This window comes from Oncorhynchus mykiss, chromosome 23 (genome assembly GCF_057628025.1).
Source record: "Oncorhynchus mykiss isolate SJ-2025 chromosome 23, ASM5762802v1, whole genome shotgun sequence".
Lineage (NCBI taxonomy): Eukaryota > Metazoa > Chordata > Actinopteri > Salmoniformes > Salmonidae > Oncorhynchus > Oncorhynchus mykiss.
The window spans coordinates 5,282,555-5,306,270 of NC_143044.1; the positions used below are offsets into that span (position 1 = coordinate 5,282,555).

The window sequence follows — 23,716 nt, forward strand, 5'->3', positions numbered from 1 at the left end:
GTTAGTTCATATTACAAAACCTGGGTCAATTTGCTCTCCCACTGAGGAAACAAGGCGGCAGGAAGACATATCTCATCAGACACTTCAAATTAGATAAAGCACATCTAATTAGGATGGATAACCACAGAGTGAAATGTAAATAAATATGCTTGAGATCTCTCAGAGGAGAGTAAAAGAGGGACAGATAGTAAGACAGTTCAGTCCAATTAGAGCGACTGAGGGTACACCATGTCACAGTAATAGCAACCACTGCCAGAGGATCAAAAGGGACTGGGATTCCCTCAAAATCAGTTACATACCAGAAAATAACAGAAAATAACATAAAACACACTGGCAGGTCCAACCATCATGCATTAATAATAACTGCCTGACAAGAAAATACCACGTGTTGATAGAATCTATTTCAAATGGCCCAAGCTTGTGGGTATATGAGTTTATATTTTCATTACCTTTTAAGATATCAATTATTTGCTCTTTCAGTACTTCAACACTCTCGTTTAATCATCGGTTTGATTGGAATATTTCTAAAATGCAACTCAAGCACAATTTATTCCTCACATTTTTGCAGAAGGAACTCTGGTCTCTGGTACATTTTAATGGCATCTGAAATACACAGCAAAATTATTGAATATTTTATTGAGTTTACCTCCCAGATTGGAAATATGTGTTGCATTATGTAGAAAGACAGTACAAATTACTGACAATGTATGATTTCAGTGTTTTGGATATTATCTAGGTCTAGCCCTCTATGATCAGGACTATTTTTCAAGTAAGAAAGCATTCATCCATAAACATTTAATCTCAATTCTCAAGTCTTCTCTTGAGAATAAAGTCTTATTTTACTGCAAGATATGAAATGCTACAATGATATTTGTTCTTCAAATTGTATTTTATTAAAACAGAAAAATTATGTAAATATCTCACATTATCTTGAAAAATACATTTTAAAAGGTTTTGATTTCCAGGTTTTACACATTTTTTAGAGAAAAAAACAACATTAATTCGTATGTTCTAGGTACCCCAACAATGCTTAAACCACATCAGGAGATCACTTTTGAGGTCTGGGAAAAATACCAACTGGATTGATGAAAATAATCATCAATGATATCATTCTACCAGGTAAGCATGAGCTACTTTGTAGTTAAAATTTAATTGAGAAGATTTTTTAGAAAAGCCTTTACATCTGTTTTCATTAGCATCATCGCTAACGGCTACACAAATTGGTAGCGACGAGCACCGCACATGGGCCTAGAAAGACAGGGAAATCTCATTGTCTCTTCCGAAAGTTGCAGGAAATACGAATCACTGATGATTATGTTCATGGCTTTTGATAAACTTGGGCAAATTCATTCATTTTCAATACATTTAGTTGATTCCCTACTAAGGTGAATACATTTTGGAAAATTGTTGAATATTGTTTTAATGACTGGATTCCGTGAGGGCCCTAATTATCATATTTGGACCAGAATGAGGCTCACAACTACCTATACCAGTAGCTCATGCAAATTAGGGAGTCAAATGAATGGCTCTCTCACCGATGCGATTTGGTAGGCTACACTCACTGACGGAGGAGTCAGTCACTTTAGTGTCACCGTCTGGCAAGCCCCAACATCATAGGAAAGGAAACCTAGGATCCCAAACATTTTATAGTCCCGTACGTACCCCTTCAAACATTCAACCTCCAGCTGTGTACCCCCTCTAGCACCAGGTTCAGCGTACTCCCAAATTTTGTTTTTTGCCATCATTGTAAGCCTGCCACACACACACTATACGATACATTCATTAAACATAAGAATGAGTGTTTTTCACAACCCAGCTCATGCGAAGTGACAAAAAGCGCTTATAGGACCAGGGCACAAATAATAATAATAAATAATTTTGCTCTTTATTTAACCATCTTATATATATAAAACCTTATAGGTTCATCGAAAATGGTGAATAACTCACCACAGGTTAATGAGAAGGGTATGCTTGAAAGGATGCACATAACTCTGAAATGGGTTGTATTGGAGAGTCTCAGTCTTAAATAATTTTTCACACAGTCTGTGCCTGTATTAAGTTTTCATGCTAGTGAGGGCCAAGAATCCACTCTCACATAGGTACGTGGTTGCAAAGGGCATCAGTGTCTTAACAGCTCGATTTGCCAAGGCAGGATACTCTGTGCGCAGCCCAATCCAGAAATCTGGCAGTGGCTTCTGATTAAATACAATTTTTCAGATATCGGTAAGTGGATTGGAGGCAGGGGATGAAAGGGATAAAGAATCCAGTTGTTTGTGTCATCCGTTTCGGAAAGGTACCTGCGTAATTGCGCACCCAACTCACTCAGATGCTTCGCTATATTACATTTGACATTGTCTGTAAGCTTGAGTTCATTTGCAAACAAAAAAAAATCATACAATTATGGAAAGACTGATGCGCAGAATAACTGATGAATTTACAAATGCTCAACACCCGTTGAGATGCTTTGCGGTTCGTATGGATAGCGTAGCTAACAAATTGTCACTCAACATAAGGTGTAAGGTAACTTATTTGAAAATACATTACTTTATTACATTGGTCAGCATTTTGTTAACATTTGTCTCTGTACTTTGCTCTGGTCATATTTGCCTCAATCCTAACTAGTCTCCCAGTCCCTGCTGCTGAAAAACATCCCCACAGCATGATACTGCCACTACCATGCTTCACCGTAGGGATGGTACCAGGTTTCCTCCAGACGTCACGCTTGGCAGTCAAGTCAAATAGTTTAATCTTGGTTTCATCAGACTGGAGAACCTTGTTTCTCATGGTCCGAGAGTCTTTAGGTGGCTTTTGGCAAACAAGCGGGCTGTCATGTGCCTTTTACTGAGGAGTGGCTTGCGTCTGGCCACTCTACCATATCAAATCAAATCAAATCAAATCAAATCAAATCAAATTTTATTTGTCACATACACATGGTTAGCAGATGTTAATGCGAGTGTAGCGAAATGCTTGTGCTTCTAGTTCCGACCACCAGATTGGTGGAGTGCTGCAGAGATGGTTGTCCTTCTGGAAGGTTCTCCCATCTCCAAAGAAGAACTCTGGAGCTCTTTCAGAATGAACACTGGGTTCTTGGTCACCTCCCTGACCAAGGCTCTTCTCCCCTGATTGTTCAGTTTGGCAGGGCGTCCAGCTCTTGGAAGAGTTTCTTCACCTGTGGTGAAGAAGCCGGATGTGGAGGTCCTGGGCTGGCATGGTTACACGTGGTCTGCGGTTGTGAGGCCGGTTGGATGTACTGCCAAATTCTCTAAAATGACGTTGACAGCAGCTTATGGTAGAGAAATTAAAATTTTCTGGCAACAGCTTTGGTGGACATTCTGCAGACCCAGGGTGATTTCACACACTTCCTGTCTGGAAACCCTAACAAATGTTGTAAATAAATAATTATGTTCAAATGTTGATCCAAAATCGTAAGCAAGGGGGGAATGCTCCTATTTTTTAGGCAGAAAAACAGAGTTGATGATAGCCTTGCAGAGAGATCCACTGAGACCAGGCATCACAGAGGCAACAATGAAGAGAGAGAAGAGAAATTGGCCTCTCTAGACATTGCCTGCATACCAGTGTTCATTTTTAAAACTACGGAACATTAAAGGGACACTTTGGGATTTTGGCAATGAAGCATTTTATCTACTTCCCCAGAGTCAGATGAACTCGTGGATACCATTTTTACTGCATGCAGTTTGAAGGATGTTGTTAACTAGCGTTAGCCTTATTGATGACTAGTGTTAGCGCAATGACTGGGAGTCTATGGGAACTGCTAGCATGCTATTAGATATCATAGACTTACAGTCACTGCACTAAAGCTAGCTAGAATTGGCTCGTGAAACGACCTCCAACTTTCTGCATACTGGACGCATAATGAAGATCCACTCGCAGCCAAGTTGCAGCCTTCTGGCTGAGGCGACAAGGTTTTTGCCTAAGTTCATGATGACATTGACCACTGGAAGCAAAATAGCACCATAACTTCAAAGATCCACCGCCATATTTTACAGTAGGTATGAGGTATTTTCTGCATTTAAATTTTTTTAATTTCACCTTTATTTAACCAGGTAGGCAAGTTGAGAACAAGTTCTCATTTACAATTGCGACCTAACCAAGATAAAGCAAAGCAGTTCGACACATAAAACAACAGAGTTACACATGGAGTAAAACAAACATACAGTCAATAATACAGTATAAAAATAGGTCTATATACAATGTGAGCAAATGAGGTAAGATGAGGGAGGTAAAGACAAAAAAAGGCCATGGTGGAGTAGTAATACAATACAATTGTAGCAATACAATATAGCAAGTAAAACACTGGAATTGTAGATTTGCAGTGGAAGAATGTGCAAAGTAGAGATAGAAATAATGGGGTGCAAAGGAGCAAAATAAATAAATAAATACAGCAGGGGGAGAGGCAGTTGTTTGGGCTAAATTATAGATGGGCTATGTACAGGTGCAGTAATCTGTGAACTGCTCTGACAGCTGGTGCTTAAAGCTAGTGAGGGAGATAAGTGTTTTCAGTTTCAGAGATTTTTGTAGCTCGTTCCAGTCATTGGCCGCAGAGAACTGGAAGGAACGGCGGCCAAAGGAAGAATTGGTTTTGGGGGTGACCAGAGAGATATACCTGCTGGAGTGCGTGCTACAGGTGGGTGCTGCTATGGTGACCAGCGAGCTGGGATAAGGGGGGACTAGCAGGGTCTTGTAGATGACCTGGAGCCAGTGGGTTTGGCAACGAATATGAAGCGAGGGCCAGCCAACGAGAGCATACAGGTCGCAGTGGTGGGTAGTATATGGGGCTTTGGTGACAAAACGGATGGCACTGTGATATCAAATCAAATGTATTTATATAGCCCTTTGAACATCAGCAGACATCTCAAAGTGCTGTACAGAAACTGCATCCAATTTATTGAGTAAGGTATTGGAGGCTATGTTGACATCGCCGAAGTCGAGGATCGGTAGGATGGTCAGTTTTACAAGGGTATGTTTGGCAGCATGAGTGAAGGATGCTTTGCTGCGAAATAGGAAGCCAATTCTAGATTTAACTTTGGATTGGAGATGTTTGATGTGAGTCTGGAAGGAGAGTTTACAGTCTAACCAGACACCTAGGTATTTGTAGTTGTCGACATATTCTAAGTCAGAACCGTCCAGAGTAGTGATGTTGGACGGGCGGGCAGGTGCAGGCAGCGATCGGTTGAAGAGCATGCATTTAGTTTTACTTGTATTTAAGAGCAATTGGAGGCCACGGAAGGAGAGTTGTATGGCATTGAAGCTCGTCTGGAGGTTTGTTAACAGTGTCCAAAGAAGGGCCAGAAGTATACAGAATGGTGTCGTCTGCATAGCGGTGGATCAGAGACTCACCAGCAGCAAGAGCGACATCATTGATGTATACAGAGAAGAGAGTCGGTCCAAGAATTGAACCCTGAGGCACCCCCATAGAGACTGCCAGAGGCCCGGACAACAGGCCCTCCGATTTGACACACTGAACTCTATCAGAGAAGTAGTTGGTGAACCAGGCGAGGCAGTCATTTGAGAAAGCAAGGCTATCGAGTCTGCCGATGAGGATGTGGTGATTGACAAGAGTCGAAAGCCTTGGCCAGATCAATGAATATGGCTGCACAGTATTGTTTCTTATCGATGGCGGTTAAGGTATCGTTTGGGACCTTGAGCGTGGCTGAGGTGCACCCATGACCAGCTCTGAAACCAGATTGCATAGCGGAGAAGGTATGGTGGGATTCGAAATGGTCGGTAATCTGTTTGTTGACTTGGCTTTCAAAGACCTTAGAAAGGCAGGGTAGGATAGATATAGGTCTGTAGCAGTTTGGGTCAAGATTGTCCCCCCCTTTGAAGAGGGGGAAGACCGCAGCTGCTTTCCAATCTTTGGGAATCTCACACGGCGAAGTTGAACAGGCTAGTAATAGGGGTTGCAACAATTTCGGCAGATCATTTTAGAAAGAAAGGGTCCAGATTGTCTAGCCCGGCTGATTTGTAGGGGTCCAGATTTTGCAGCTCTTTCAGAACATCAGCTGACGGGATTTGGGAGAAGGAGAAATGGGGAAGGCTTGGGCGAGTTGCTGTGTGGGGTGCAGTGCTGTCGACCGGGGTAGGGGTAGCCAGGTGGAAAGCATGGCTAGCCGAAGAAAAATGCTTATTGAAATTCTCAATTATAGTGAATTTATCGGTGGTGACAGTGTTTCCTATCCTCAGTGCAGTGGGCAGCTGGGAGGAGGTGTTCTTATTCTCCATGGACTTTACAGTGTCCCAGAACTTTTTTGAGTTTGTGTTGCAGGAAGCACATTTCTGCTAGCCTTGGCTTTTCTAACTGCCTGTGTATATTGGTTTCTAGCTTCCCTGAATAGTTGCATATCACAAGGGCTGTTCGATGCTAATGCAGAACGCCATAGGATGTTATTGTGTTGGTTAAGGGCAGTCAGGTCTGGAGAGAACCAAGGGCTATATCTGTTCCTGGTTCTAAATTTCTTGAATGGGGCATGCTTATTTAAGACGGTGAGGAAGGCATTTAACAAAAATAACCAGGCATCCTCTACTGACGGGATGAGGTCAATATCCTTCCAGGATACCCCGGCTCGCTGAAGTGTTTCAGGAAGCGTTTGATAGTGATGAGTGGAGGTCGTTTGACCGCTGACCCATTACGAATGCAGGCAATGAGGCAGTGATCGCCGAGATCTTGGTTGAAAACAGCAGAGGTGTATTTAGAGGGCAAGTTGGTTAGGATGATATCTATGAGGGTGCCCGTGTTTACGGCTTTGGGGTAGGTTCATTGATAATTTGTGTGAGATTGAGGGCATCAAGCTTAGATTTTAGGATGGCTGGGGTGTTAAACTGGAACATGCTTAAGCATGTTCCAGTTTAGGTTGCCTAGCAGCAGGAGCTCTGAAGATAGATGGGGGGCAATCAGTTCACATATGGTGTCCAGAGCACAGCTGGGGGCAGAGGGTGGTCTATAGCAGGCGGCAACGGTGAGAGACTTATTTTTAGAGAGGTGGATTTTTAAAAGTAGAAGTTCAAATTGTTTGGGTACAGACCTGGATAGTAGGACAGAACTCTGCAGGCTATCTCTGCAGTAGATTGCAACACGCCCCCTTTGGCCGTTCTATCTTGTCTGAAAATGTTGTAGTTAGGGATGAAGATATCCACATTTTTGATGGTCTTCCTAAGCCAGGATTCAGACACGGCTAGAGTGTGTTAAAGCAGTGAATAAAAAAAACTGCGTCGGCAGTAAAACGGGTCCGGATTGGTAATTGTAGCCCAGGAGTGGCTGATGGAACTCTTCAGCTGGCTAGCGCTGGAATAATTTATGTTTGCTCCGGGATCGACTTAAGGCAATAGTCATACGGATAGCAGCTAGCTAGCTGCAAGACCCAGGTGTAAATGTCCAGAGCTTTCGGTTGAAATCTGGGGATATGGAGAGAAAAATAGGTCCGGTATGTTCTGGTCTGAGTCGCGTTGTACAAAACTGGCGATAGTTTTTCGAGCTAAAGGTTAGCTGATGACCATCAATCGTGGATAGCTGAATACTAACTTTAGCCAGTAAACTGGCTAGCTTCTGGCTTGCTTCTGGCTAGCTTCTGGTGAGCTTCTGGCTAGCTTTTGGCTGGCTTCTATTGTGGATTTCAGATTTGAGGTAAATAATACTTTTTTTCAATTGGTGAGACGGGTTGCAGGAGAGTGTTTTGAAGTTGAGTTTTTGGAAAAGAAAATACATAAAAGATATGCGAAGAAATATGTAAATATATATATATATATACGGGACACGACAAGACGAGGGCAAAGGACGTCTGACTGCTATGCCATCTTGGAGAAACGATGTATTTACAAGGTATTTTCTGCATACGCATTGTTCTTTCAGAAGTCCAAACCCACCGCTAGTGAGTGTGGCCAAATGCCTCTATTTCAAGTTCATATGACCATAACACCAGTTCAACCCAAGTGCCAATGCTGGCTCAATGTCGTTTTTCTCACAAGGGGAGGGTGCTGGAGTATTTGAAACAGGGGATCCAATAATTCTGACCCCCTTACTTTGAGAATTTGCTATTTATTACTTGTTAAACAAAATCTCTTCCTCTGAGCAATTGTATTAATAAACAATAATTTAAAAAAACACATTTCTGAGCATATAATATAGCTCGTACTTGTATTATTAATTTTATTCAGTCTATTTTGCTCATCTTTATCAAGGGATCTAATCATTACAGACCCCACTGTGTCATCGACATCAAAGCTTTAATCAATACACAGTCAATTATATTGCCTACCCTTTAACCCAGGATGCAGTTTTATAACCCTACATGTCACGTTATCCCTCAAATAATATATATATATTATCATTGTGAACAAAATTGCACTTGTTTGTTGCTCAATCAGGAAAAGTGATTTGTCCTTTGAGGATGTGCCATATATACATCAATCACTATCGAAGGAGACACTACCCTAAAGAGGTGTGGATAGATGTCAGTAATATACCTCTTTCCAACAGAAAACAACAAGAACAAACTTTAGAGGACGAGTCACCCTCCTGACGTCCATTTACAGAGTGAAGAACGCCAGTCGCCACCCTGCATTTTGATGCTGTCTCAGAGGTGAGGTCATTTCACTCTACTCCATCTCTCTGCCGCTCTACACTTAACCTATCTACTCATCATGACATATAGGACCTTTTGGTCAAGGTTCTAACTAAGTGGCCAAAACAACATATGTCCTCTCTTAAGTAAATGCCCGTGGGCAAGGAACTCAGATTGATGCATATCACATACTATAACATGCATACAGTTGAAGTCGGAAGTTTACATAAACCTTAGCCAAATACATTTAAACTCAGTTTTTCACAATTCCTGACATTTAATTCTAGTAAAAATTCCCTGTCAGTTAGGATCGCCACTTTATTTTAAGAATGTGAAATGTCAGAATAATAGCTGAGAGAAAGATTTATGTCAGCTTTAACGTCTTTCATCACATTCCCAGTATGTCAGAAGATTACATGCACTCAATTCGTATTTGGTAACATTGCCTTTAAATTGCTTAACTTGGGTCAAATGTTTCGGACAGTATTCCACAAGCTTCCCATAATAAATTGGGTGAATTTTGGCCCATTCCTCCTGACATAGCTGGTGTAACTGAGTCAGGTTTGTAGGCCTCCTTGCTCAGAACACACAAGTTTTCAGTTCTGCCCACAAAAGTTCTATAGTATTGAGGTCAGGGCTTTGTGATGGCCACTCCAATACCTTGACTTTGTTGTCCTTAAGCCATTTTGCCACAACTTTGGAAGTATGCTTGAGGTCATTGTCCATTTGGAAGACCCATTTTCAACCAAGCTGAGATGTTGCTTCAATATATCCACATCATTTTCCTCCCTCATGATGCCATCTATTTTGTGAAGTGCACCAGTCCCTCCTGCAGCAAAGCAACCCCACAACATGATGCTGCCACCCCCGTGCTTCACAGTTGGGATAGTGTTCTTCAGCTTGCAAGCCTCCCCCTTTTTCCTCCAAACATAAAGTTGGTCATTATGGCTAAACAGTTCTATTTTTGTTTCATCAGACCAGAGGACATTTCTCCAAAAAGTACAATCTTTGTCCCCATGTGCAGTTGCAAACCGTAGTCTGGCTTTTTTATGGCGGTTTTGGAGCAGTGGCTTCTTCCTTGCTGAGTGGCCTTTCAGGTTATGTCGATATAGGACTCATTTTACTGTGGATATAGATACTTTTGTACCTGTTTCCTCCAGCATCTTCACAAGGTCCTTTGCTGTTGTTCTTGAAATGATTTACACTTTTCGCACCAATGTACGTTCATCTCTAGGAGACAGAACGTGTCTCCTTCCTGGGAGGTATGGCGGCTGCGTGGTCCCATGGTGTTTATACTTGTGTACTATTGTTTGTACAGATGAAAGTGTTACCTTCAGGTGTTTGGAAATTGCTCCCAAGGATGAACCAGACTTGTGGTCTACATTTTTTTCTGCGGACTTGGCAGATTTCTGTTGATTTTCCCATGATGTCAAGCAAAGAGGCACTGAGTTCTGAGCACCTCCAAAGAGGCACTGAGCACCTCCAATCGACTCAAATGGTGTCAATTAGCCTATCAGAAGCTTCTAAAGCCATGACATAATTTTCTGGAATTTTCCAAGCTGTTTAAAGGCACAGTCAACTTAGTGTATGTAAACCTCTGACCCACTGGAATTGTGATGAGGTGAATTATAAGTGAAATAATCTGTCTGTAAACAATTGTTGGAAATATTACTTGTGTCATGCACAAAATAGATGTCCTAACCGACTTGCCAAAACTATAGTTTGTTAACAAGTAATTTGTGGAGTGGTTGAAAACTGAGTTTTAATGACTACAACCTAAGTGTATGTAAACTTCTGACTTAAACTCTACATACAGTGGGGCAAAAAAGTATTTAGTCAGCCACCAATTGTGCAAGTTCTCCCACTTAAAAAGATGAGAGAGGCCTGTAATTTCCATCATAGGTACACTTCAACTATGACAGACAAAATTAGAAAAAAAATCCAGAAAATCACATTGTAGGATTTTTTATGAATTTATTTGCAAATGATGGTGGAAAATAAGTATTTGGTCAATAACAAAAGTTTATCTCAATACTTTGTTATATACCCTTTGTTGGCAATGACAGAGGTCAAACGTGTTCTGTAAGTCTTCACAAGGTTTTCACACACTGTTGCTGGTATTTTGGCCCATTCCTCCATGCAGATCTCCTCTAGAGCAGTGATGTTTTGGGGCTGTTGCTGGGCAACACGGACTTTCAACTCCCTCCAAAGATTTTCTATGGGGTTGAGATCTGGAGACTGGCTAGGCCACTCCAGGACCTTGAAATACTTCTTACGAAGCCACTCCTTTGTTGCCCGGGCGGTGTGTTTGGGATCATTGTCATGCTGAAAGACCCAGCCACGTTTCATCTTCAATGCTCTTGCTGATGGAAGGAGGTTTTCACTCAAAATCTCACGATACATGGCCCCATTCATTCTTTCCTTTACACGGATCAGTTGTCCTGGTCCCTTTGCAGAAAAACAGCCCCAAAGCATGATGTTTCCACCCCCATGCTTCACAGTAGGTATGGTGTTCTTTGGATGCAACTCAGTATTCTTTGTCCTTCAAACACGACGAGTTGAGTTTTTACCAAAAAGTTTTGGTTTCATCTGACCATATGACATTCTCCCAATCTTCTTATGGATCATCCAAATGCTCTCTAGCAAACTTCAGACAGGCCTGGACATGTACTGGCTTAAGCAGGGGAACACGTCTGGCACTGCAGGATTTGAGTCCCTGGCAGTGTAGTGTGTTACTGATGGTAGGCTTTGTTAATTTGATCCCAGCTCTCTGCAGGTCATTCACTAGGTCCCCCCGTGTGGTTCTGGGATTTTTGCTCACCGTTCTTGTGATCATTTTGACCCCACGGGGTGAGATCTTGCGTGGAGCCCCAGATCGAGGGAGATTATCAGTGGTCTTGTATGTCTTCCATTTCCTAATAATTGCTCCCACAGTTGATTTCTTCAAACCAAGCTGCTTACCTATTGCAGATTCAGTCTTCCCAGCCTGGTGCAGGTCTACAATTTTGTTTCTGGTGTACTTTGACAGATCTTTGGTCTTGGCCATAGTGGAGTTTGGAGTGTGACTGTTTGAGGTTGTGGACAGGTGTCTTTTATACTGATAACAAGTTCAAACAGGTGCCATTAATACAGGTAACGAGTGGAGGACAGAGGAGCCTCTTAAAGAAGAAGTTACAGGTCTGTGAGAGCCAGAAATCTTGCTTGTTTGTAGGTGACCAAATACTTATTTTCCACCATAATTTGCAAATAAATTCATTAAAAACCTACAATGTGATTTTCTGGATTTTTTTTCTAATTTTGTCTGTCATAGTTGAAGTGTACCTATGATGAAAATTACAGGCCTCTCATCTTTTTAAGTGGGAGAACTTGCACAATTGGTGGCTGACTAAATACTGTTTTGCCCCACTGTACATACACATATAGGTAACTGCCAAAATAAAGGAAACACCAACATAAAATGTCTTAGTATGGTGTTGGGCCATCACGAGCCAGAACAGCTTCAATGCCCTTGGCATAGGTTCTACAAGTGTCTGGAACTCTATTGGAGGGATGCGACAGCATTCGTCAATGAGAAATTCCATCATTTGGTATTTTGTTGATGGTGGTGGAAAACATTGTCTCAAGCGCCGCTCCAGAACCTCCCATAAGTGTTCAATTGGGTTGAGATCTGGAGACTGAGACAGCCAGGACTGTATGGTTTACATCATTTTCATGCTCATTAAACCATTCAGTGACCACTCGTGCCCTGTGGATGGGGGCATTGTAATCCTATGGGGGCATAGCCATGGTTGCCAAAATAATGGCCTGCCAAGCATTTTTATACATGACCTTAAGCATAATTGGGATGTTAATTGCTTAATTAATTGTTCATGTTAATTGCTTAATTAGGAATCACTTCTTGTATCCCTCATTTACTCATGTTTCCATTATTTTGGCAGTTACCTGTACATATCACATGCTACATAGGTCACATACTATTACTGAATTCTCAATTTGACGACATGGGTTTCAAGGAAATGAAATGCTATGGAATGGGATAGTTTACATTGTGGGAACACATTGAACTAGTAAAGCATCACATCTGGACAGAGAACAGTGGTGTCCTTTGTTCATATGCATGCTATAAATTTGACCCACTTTGACAGATAATGAGCCCAGGACTATATGGTGAGATTCAAGCCATCACTCAACACGTCTCCTCTCTGAGGTGATGAAATGTATCAATTCCAGTGTGGGTAAAACAAAAAGGTAAAATAATTGCGTCGAACATGAATCTCCATTTTGAGCAGGTGGTTGCAAATATATACTAATCAATGGTACATAGCCAGCAGCTCAATAACCAAAACATGATATAATCTTTAAAACAGAACAATATGCAGAATAATAGTCCATACCCTCAAATGCTTGAGTAACTAGAAACACCAGGCAATATGCTGTATAATCATCACCTCAGTCTCATCCCAATGTGTCTAGCTACCTCCTCTCCCTTCCAGATCCAGGGTACAGTAATGGGGACTCTGGTCACAGTGTGGTAGAATCAAAATTCCACAGCATCACAGACGGTGCTGGGTAAGCCCGTCAGTCAGCCGTAGCACCACAGCCTTCTGGGCGCCAAACGTGCAGACTCTGCAACAGCTGGCCCCCACAGCCCACTCACTGAGGGCACCTGTAAGCGGTGCTTTGGCACACCCCGCTCGTGATAGCACAGCCGGTGTGCACTGCCAACAGCTACAGCTGGCAGGATGGACGGACTGGTCATGAGGGAGTCTTGCCCATCCCTATGTAGCCGTGAGATGTTGCCAACAATTTGTCAGTGAGATCCGCTATTGGTTCCTTGATTTGTCGCTAGAAGTGACGTTTTGCTGTTGCACCTATTTGCCTTGCTGCGGTCCCCAACGAAGTGTTTTCACATCCTCTTCCACCGCACTCCCGCTCTTCTTGTGCTTCTCTGCCTGTGTTCACATGCGCAAACTAGGTGAAAAATCTGTCGATGTGCCCTTGAGCAAGGCACTTAACCCTAATTGATCCTGTGTGTCGCTTCGGATTAGAGTGTCTGTTAAATGATTAAAATGTACAAATTTAACATTTTGAGAGCAGAACCTTGAAAACAGAAACCTGGCAAAACAAAACAGGGAAAATGGAATTTTGGAAAAAACTAAACGGAATCAGGCAACAAATAAATGGGATTTTATAGGACCCTATTTATGATATGATGTACACTGAGCATACCAAACATTAGGAACACCTTCCTAAGATTGAGTTGCACTCACCCCTTTGCCGTCATAACAGCCTCAATTCATCGGAGCATGGACTCTACAAATTCTAGGAAGCGTTCCACAAAGATGCTGGCCCATGTTGACTCCAATGCTTCTCACAGTTGTGTCAAGTTGGGTTGATGTCCTTTGGGTGGTAGACCATTCTTGATACACACGGGAAACTGTTGAGCGTGAAACAGCGTTGCCGTTCTTGACACAAACCAGTGCGCCTGGCACCTACTACCATACCCTGTTTAAAAGGCATTTACATTTTTTGTCTTGCCCATTTCACCCTCTGAATGGCACACATACACACTCCATGTCTCAATTCTCTCAAGGATTCAAAATCCTTCTTTAACCTTTCTCCTCCCCTTCATCTACACAAATTGAAATGGATTTGACACTTGACATCAATACGGGATCATAGCATTCACCTGGATTAATCTGGGTCAGTCTATGTCATGTTTTGTACACTCAGTGTATATTCTACTATATATTACAAATATTAAGACATTTACTCAGGCAATTGATGTTAAGTGCAGTGTCTTGAAAGTGGAAGCAGTCAACATTTGATTTGGGCTAGCATTAACAACAAGAGCTCCTTGAGCTTTACCCTAGCCCCCGTGGCTGTCCCCTTGCACTGTCCCTTCCACAGCGCAGGCAGGGTCATTCTCATGATGACAGCCATTATGGCTCAGGGGAGGACAAACAGAACAATTCCCAGCAGCAGATGGCTTACTTACAGTTTCTCCAGGACTCTCAGGCCAAAGAAGGAGGCATTTTTCAGCAGTGAGATCTTGTTGTTACTGAGGATCCTGTGGACAGAAGAGTGGAAAGGATGACTGTGAGATGGTGAGCCTTTCGACCTATTAGTAGACTTATTAGTAGACATCACAAAAATACAGACAAATGTCCAATAAATGATGCATCCTGTCAATAACTTGGTGAGAGATAGAAATGTATCTCTGATTTAATCTGGCCTTAAATGTCCCATATTGGATGCATTTTTTTGGTCTTATTTATGGATTTTTGTGGCTATTGTTTGCCATTTTTGATGGCTAGGAAATATAACCTAATTGAAGACCGAATGCGACCCCCGGGGCAAAACTTGTTTGACCCCCCCCCCGATCTACAGCTACCACTATGAACCGCAAACAAGTCAATGATGTGCATGTGCTCAACAGGTACAGTATAGGCAATAAATACATATTTGCCCCAGGACTCTATGTGGATATACATTTCTGTTCTTGTTGAAGTATATTTAAAGGGTAAAGTAGTGCTTTATTTTAAAAGAATCTGGGGAAAAGGATCTTGAGTATTTATCTTGTAATATGGGTATTTGTTTGTGTATCAAGAAGGGTTAAAAACATTCATTCAAGACTCTCTGCAAAGCCTCTTAGCAGAACACACCCAATTACTCAAAAACATCAGTCATAACACACTGAGCCTCCGGAAGGATCATCACAGAAACAATTACACAAAAGCAAGGACGAATGCAGTGCACAGACACACAAATGCACATCATCCCATAGTGAAAAACAGTAGCCCATCAGTGTTGTGTCTGGAGGGTCCAGGGGGACTCGTTAGGACACAGATGGAGGGCTGTGTTACCTGCTGCTCTAGTGAAACAAACAAACATATCAGACAAAATATAAAGTCCACCCACACACCAGTAAACAACCACTAGTCTGTGTTCAACCACACATTCACACGCACACAGACATTTACACCCTGCCTGCCAACACTTTACGAACAATGCAGGATCTCGGCAACGTTCTTCCATTGATTTCCACTCATGGACTTGAATACAGCAGTAAATTATTTTGACTTTGAATGCTGAGATACCTAGTTCACCCCTCTCTACTGACCCTCCTTCCCTTCAGAGCTGTAGGCTGAGTGTGTAATGATTTATGTCACGCTCATTCCTCTGCCCAGATGCACATAATTTGAAATACACCTAAAATGGCATTTTGGGGATTTCATATCTGCTAAAATATTAAATCGCTCTTGCCAGACCTTAGATCATCCTGTCTGCTGCAGGGCTGGCCTGGCGGTAAAGCCATGCAGTGCGTGATGGAGCATGGCAGTGAGTCTGCATGCAGACGGGGCCTGCTGCTTTGCATGCACAACGTTGAATGTCTCCTACTGGCACGCTCCTACGGACAGACACCCAAGGTCAAATCACTCGCTCGTCTTCTTCCTCCCCTTCCATTCTCAGGAGTAATGGCAGAGGTTTGGCAAGAGTGGTAATTAGGTTGTGTCACGAGTCATCTTCTTTTGTCACCTTCTAATGCCCTAGGATTAAGCAGTGTGATCCCACAATGCATTGTGCTGAAGAGGCAAATTACTCACCAGCCTAGCGGGAGGGGGGTGGGGAGTTGTAGTTATTTTGGAATTGGCATGATGTGGGATACACACAGTGAAAATGTACACAAAAAAAATGTATATTCAAAGAACATTTTGAGAGCATAAATACAGTGTATAATGGCATTAAAGACCTTTAATAGAGACTGCTGAGCAAGTTCATATTAAAATCGGTCAACGGAGAGACAAGCTACTGCATAGGAGCACAAGTTGAGAGTTAAAAACTGAGCATCATAAGAGTTTTGCCAGAAGTTCAAAAGAAGTAGTTCACTATTTTAAAACTTGATGTTAGATGGTTCCTCACCCTGAATGTAGTATATTGACCAGGAGAAACTGAAATCCATGGTTCTGTTTTTTTTTTAAGCAGCCACTACAAACTAGACCAATTTGCATACCGCCCCGAAAGATCCACAGACAATGCACTCGACATTGCTCTACACACTGCCCTATCCCATCTGGACAAGAGGAATACCTATGTAAGAATGCTGTTCATTGACTACAGCTCAGCACTCAACACCATAGTACCCTCCAAGCTCATCGTTAAGCTTGGGGCCTTGGGTCTGAACCCCGCCCTGTGCAAATGGGTCCTGGACTTCCTGACGGGCCGCCCCCAGGTGGTGAAGGTAAGAAACAACACCTCCACTTTGCTGACCCTCGCCACAACTGCATGGCCACGCACGCCTCCTACTCAAAAATCACGTTTGCAGACGACACAACAGTAGTAGGCAATGACGAGACTGGGAGTGTGATGCCAGGAAAATAACCTCTCACTCAATGTAGAAAAAACAAAAGGAGCTGATAGTGGACTTCAGGAAACAGCACAGGGAGCACACACCTATCCACATCGACGGGACCGTAGTGGAGCAGGTGGAAAGCTTCAAGTTCCTCGCCGTAAATATCACTGATGATCTTAAATGGTTCACACACCAACAGCGCCTTCACCACTCAGGAGGCTGAAGAAATTTGGCTGCACCTTAGAGACTTGACATCACTGGCCACTTTAATAACGGAATGCTAGTTACTTTAATAATGTTTACATATTTTTGCTTTACTCATCTCATATGTTTATAGGTCTCGTATGTATATAGGTCTCATCACATAGGTATATAGGTTTCTGTATAGCACTTTGAGATATCAGCTGATGTAAGAAGGGCTATATAAATACATTTGATTTATATACACACTGTGTTCTATTCTACTGTATTTAGTCTATGCCACTCCGACATTGCTCATCCTAATATTTATATAATCATTAATTATATTTTTTTTACTTTTAGGTTGCGTGTATTGTGTGTATTGTTAGATATTATTGCACTGTTGGAGCTAGAAACACAAGCATTTCGCTACACCCGCAATAACATCTGCATGTGATGAATAACATTTGATTTGATTTCTCACATACTCCCTGTACAGGCAAAACACCACTCTGAAGGGCAGGCAGCCAGTGGCATGTAATCATGGATGCCAAGGGAAGCCAGGCTTCCCAAAATATTTTACATTAATTTATCATTTGTATTTTTTATTGGTTTCTTTCATCTCTCTGTGTTTTCATAATTTTCTTTCAATTCGTAAGTGACTTTAGATCACCGGAGAAATCGCCCGAGCGAGGGAAACAGCCAGTATGTGTAGCCCAAGTATGTGATTCTGTCTGGAAAAAAAGACTAGGCCATGCCTACGTAGAATTTGATTGATTGATGCCAGAAAGCATTTGGCCTCCCTTTGGCAAATCAGCGTTGAGCTGGGCTCAACTGTTGGTAGACCTGGCGCAAAACCACCCACCAAGGGAGGCCAGTTTGGATTTGGCTTCACTCCAATAAAATCACATCAAAAGCAAAACGTATTTGTCAGAAAAACATGTCTGTTTCTGGTCTGCTTGTGTTGTCGGCCCTTTCCTAAGCAAAGGATGGAGATGGGGAATTGGTCTTAATTCTCTGTACAGGACAATGACAGAGATTGTAATCTAACCATAAATTAGTATATTGTGCCACTGGCCTGAGACGATTGAAGTTCAGTATGTAGTCTAGTAGGCTCACGTTAGCTGGTTCATTCTTGCCCTTGCGAGGAAGTCAGGCTAGCAATCATTTTAGCCAGGTAGCCTTTGACAACAAAAACTAAAAAGTGTGTACTACACAGTCATAGACCGTTTTGTCAACATGAAAGAGAGGAGGATGGCAACTAGTCTACATGTAGGGCGAGTCAAGAGTTTTTTTTTTATTGCACACACATGCACACACAAACAGAAAACAGTCCCATGGACTGCCACATGACAATTTGTTAAATTGATTGGACTAAATTGTTTTTGGTATTTTTAAGATTGTTTTCACTGTATTAATTAAACTAAGGATATATAGTCTAGTTGATTTCATGAAGCTTAAATGTTTAAGTTGAAATGGTGCTGGAATAGTGGAAGCAGTGGTCTGTTTTCTCTGTGATGACTTGCAGTAATTCTGTGGTTCTAAATCAGTAGTTGTTTAGTAAACTGTCGGAAAAACATGAACCTGCATGACCACGCTGTAGGTCATGTAACTGTTCGTTACACGCAATGTTTTCATTGTGGACTTCACAGCACAGATGTTGCTCTACGGTTTTGTGATGAAACAAATGTACACTACCTTTCAACATTTTGGGTCACTTAGAAATGTCCTTGTTTTTTTTTGTCCAAAAAAATAACATCAAATTGATCAGAAATACAGTGTAGAAATGGTTATTGTTGGAAATGACTATTGTAGCTGTAAAAAGCAGATTTTTAAATGGATAATCTATAGTACATAGGCGTACAGAGGTCCATTATCAGCAACCATCACTGCTGTGTTCTAATGGCATGTTGTGTTAGCTAAGTCCAACTAATCCAAGTCATTTTAAAAGGTTAATTGAGCAATAGAAAACCCTTTTGCAATTATGTTAGCACAGCTGAAAACTGTTGTTGTGATTAAAGAAGCACTAAAACTGGCCTTCTTTAGACTAGTTGAGTATCTGGAGCATCAGCATTTGTGAGTTCGATTACAGGCTCAAAATGGCCACAAACAAAGAACTTTCTTCTGAAACTCGTCAGTCTATTCTTGTTCTGAGAAATGAAGGCTATTCTATGCAGAAACAGACGGCTCACAAGTCCTCAACTGGCAGCTTCATTAAATAGTACCCGCAAAACACCAGTCTCAACGTCAACAGTGAAGAGGCGACTCCGGTATGCTGACCTTCTAGGAAGAGCTCCTCTGTCCAGCGTTTGTGTTCTTTTACCCATCTTAATCTATTATTTTTATTGGCCAGTCTGAGATATGGCTTTTTCTTTGCAACTCTGCCTAGAAGGCCAGCACCCCGGAGTCGCCTCTTCACTGTTGACGTTGAGGCTGGTGTTTTGCGGATACTATTTAACAATGTTACCATTATTTGGTTATACCTTCCTTAATGATATCACAAAACAACAACTTATTTGACATGATTATTGTTTAGAGACCCATGAACCATTTACCACATTATTTACGTTAGAAATATTGTTTCAATGTCCAACCTTGTGATGTTACAGTTCTGCAAAATCTCTCTCTGTTGTAACAAAGAGATTTTTAACTTCCATTTCTGCAGAGTGGGAGAAAGTGTTGCTGCAAGGTATTTACGACCGTCATAAAACTGGCCAACTCCGTCCCCACTTCCCCCCCTTCCTCTCTGGTTGGAGAGGGGGCTCTCTCTGATCTTCACCCAGGAGGGAAAGTCATGACAGGAGATTATGAGGAAATGATCAGAAGATAGATAGGAGTTACATAGTTCAGAATACACAACTCATCTTTCATTGACAAGCTATAAGACAATTATTGATGCCCAGAGCTGGAAACACATCAGATGGCTTCCACAACATGTGAACAATATCAGGAGATAAAAATGGGATCGATAAACCTAACAACTTGAAATGGGCAGATGTTTTCGTATGTGGTGTCAGGTGTGGTCACGGGACGTTTCAACGTGTCCCTAAACCTCTCCAAAGTAACATATGTCTGTAAATTAGATAACTCCAGTGCTATTACATATTTGCAATCCCTAAATTATATTTCTTCAGTATAAAAACACAATTTATTCCATATCAACCTCCATATAAAACATTCTGGTGGTGTTAAGGGGTATCTAGGGTACATTCAAGTGTCCTTTTAACCTCTCCAAAGTGTCCGGAAGTGGTAATTGCACTGTTATGCACACTGTATGTGCCTAAAAGTTATTGTTCACTATAAAAACAATGTTTCTACAACAGCAACCTCTCTCAAACATTGTGCTGGTCTTGGGGGACATACAGGGGATATCCAAGTGTTTTTTCAAATTCTCCAAAGTGCCTGAACATTTTGCCTAGGCATATTCAATGTATTGGTCCCACATATAAATTAACTGTTTACAAAAATAATATAAAAGTAACAAATACAGTGGGGCAAAAAAGTATTTAGTCAGCCACCAATTGTGCAAGTTCTCCCACTTAAAAAGATGAGAGAGGCCTGTAATTCTCATCATAGGTACACTTCAACTATGACAGACAAAATGAGAAAAAAATCCAGAAAATCACATTGTAGGATTTTTAATGAATTTATTTTCAAATTATGGTGGAAAATAAGTATTTGGTCAATAACAAAAGTTTATTGGTCCCATTCATTCTTTCCTTTACACAGATCAGTCGTCCTGGTCCCTTTGCAGAAAACCAGCCCCAAAGCATGATGTTTCCACCCCCATGCTTCACAGTAGGTATGGTGTTCTTTGGATGCAACTCAGCATTATTTGTCCTCCAAACACGACGAGTTAAGTTTTTACCCCCAAAAATATATTTTGGTTTCATCTGACCATATGACATTCTCCCAATCTTCTTCTGGATCATCCAAATGCTCTCTAGCAAACTTCAGACGGGCCTGGACATGTAGGCTTAAGCAGGGGGACACATCTGGCAAATGATAGTCCCACTAAGCACAACCTGGATGGGATGGCGTATTGCTGAAGAATGCTGTGGTAGCCATGCTGGTTAAGTGTGCCTTGAATTCTAAATAAATCACCAACAGTTTCACCAGCAAAGCACCCCCACACCATCACACATCCTCCTCGATGCCTCATGGTGGGAACCACACATGCCGAGATCATCCGTTCTCGTACTCTGAGTCTCACAAAGCCTTGGCAGTTCGAACCAAAAATCTCACATTTGGACTCATCAGACCAAAAGACAGATGTCCACCGGTCTAATGTCCATTTCTCGTGGTTCTTGGCCCAAGAAAGTCTCTTCTTATTATTGTTGTCCTTTAGTAGTGGCTTCTTTGCAGCAATTCGACCATGAAGGTGTGATTCACGCAGTCTCCTCTAAAGCAGTTGCTGTTGAGATGTGTCTGTTACTTGAACTCGGTGAAGCACTTATTTGGGCTGCATGTTCTGAGGCTGGTAACTAATGAACATATCCTCTGCAGCAGAGGTAACTCTGGGTCTTCCTTTCCTGTGGCGGTCCTTATGAGAGCCAGTTTCATTATAACGCTGGATGGTTTTTGTGACTGCACTTGAACAAACTTTCAAAGTTCTTGAAATGTTCCGGATTGACTGACCTTCATGTCTTAAAGTAATGATAGACTGTCGCTTCTCTTTGCTTATTTGAGCTGTTCTTGCCAGAATATGGACTTGGTATTTTACCAAATAGGAATATCTTCTGTATACCACCCCTACCTTGTCACAACACAACTGATTGGCTCAAAACGGAAAGAAATTCCATTCCATCAAGGCAAAGGGTGGCAACTTTGAAGAATCTCTGTTTTGGTTACTACATGATTCCTTGTGTTATTTCATAGTTTTGATGTCTTCACTATTATTCTACAATGTAGAAAATAGTGCAAATAAAGAAAAGCCCTTGAATGAGTAGGTGCGCAAACTTTTAACTGGTACTGTATTCCGCCACTGTGTGACGATTGTCTTTTTGTTGTCTCTGCCTTATTGTATACTAAACAAAAATATAAAACACCACATGTAAAGTGTTGGTTCCATGTTTCATGAGCTGAAATAAAAGATCCCAGAAAAAAGCACAAAAAGCTTTTTCTCTCAACTTTTGTGTAGAAATTTGTTTACATCCCTTTTCCAATATAATCCATCCACCTGACAGTTGTGGTATGTCAAGAAGCTGATTAAACAGCATGATCATAACACAGATGCACCTTGTGCTGAGGACAGTAAAAGGCCACTCTAAAATGTGAAGTTTTGTCACGCAACAAAATGGCAGATGTTTCAGGTTTTCAGAAAGTGTGCAATTTGCATGCTGACTGCAGGAATGTCTACCAGAGCTGTTGCCAGATAATTTAATGTTAATTTCTCGACCATAAGCTGCCTCCAACGTTATTTTAGAGAATTTTGCAGTATGTCCAACCGGCCTCACAACCACAGTATAACCACGCCAACCTATGACTTCCACATCCGGCTTCTTCACCTGCGGGATTGTCTGAGACCAGCCACCTAGACAGCTGATGAAACTGAGAAGCATTTCTGTCTGTAATAAAGCCCTTTTGTGGGGGAAAAAACTCATTCTGATATGCAAGGCCTGGCTCCCAAGTGGGTGGGCCTATGCCCTCCCAGTCTCAACCTTGGCTGTGCCCCTGCCCAGTCATGTGAAATCCATAGATTAGGCCCAAATTAATTTATTTAAATTGACTGATTTCCTTTATTAACTGCAACTCAGTAAAATAGTTGAAATTGTTTCATGATGCGTTTATATTTTTGTTCAGTATATATATCACGGTGGCATAAGAATTAATGGGTTATAGAGCAAACAACGCAATTACCACAACATAATTTTAATATGGCTTTTTTCCAGGCAGCTTCCTCGGTGATTTTACCCATGCACCGCTAATGCAAGCAGCCTCTGTTTGTGCAAACTCAAGCGTGTCCCGCACTGTGTATGCAGAGGAAACCAGCTCCTCGGCAATCCCCACATACCTCTCTTAGGCCTCTGCACAACGTCCAGGAAATCAGAGGCAAAACATAATTGAACATTATGTAAACAGCGCATGACTAAATTCTAGAGTGTCCTTCCAACTTTCTATTTACAATATCAATTATGTTCTCCTAGGATAAGCTGCTTTCAGGGCAACGGACAAATTAAATATTGTCTGGCTGGGCCGGAACAAATGGTGTATGTCATCACTCTCTGCATGTGTTTCTCTGATTAGCACTAACATGCAAAGGGTTAGGCCCTGTGAACCGCAAGAGGACACACACACGCGCACACACGCAAATACACACAGGCTGACATGGCTCATTCATACAGCGTAACACAATTTAAAACTGAATGTTTTCCTTAAAGTGGCAATCAGCAGTCGAAACAATAATAAAGTGTCCACCCTGCTCCTGTTTCGGTAAAAACCTGAGGGATGGGGCTGGAGATATGTAACCACTGTCAAATTCATAGACAGAGCTATGAATGCAAGGACTGACCAGCCATGATATCAAACATATAGTTTTAAGGCTATGTAGTGTTTGTTTACATATACTTTGTTTACAAACAATGGAGTAAAACAAGTTTATATT

General features: G+C 41.7%; 1 protein-coding gene across 4 annotated transcripts in view; it reads right to left on the minus strand.

Annotated features, from left to right (window-relative positions):
* The window catches only part of LOC110502313 (adhesion G protein-coupled receptor A3), a 264,724-nt gene that overhangs the window by 226,142 nt on the left and 14,866 nt on the right, over nt 1–23,716 (minus strand). For all 4 annotated transcript variants that reach the window (XM_090216662.1, XM_090216661.1, XM_036959858.2 and 1 more), the window contains exon 2: nt 14,578–14,649. In XM_090216662.1, the coding sequence (XP_090072788.1) occupies nt 14,578–14,649 (72 nt within the window). The remainder of the gene's footprint in view (nt 1–14,577; nt 14,650–23,716) is intronic.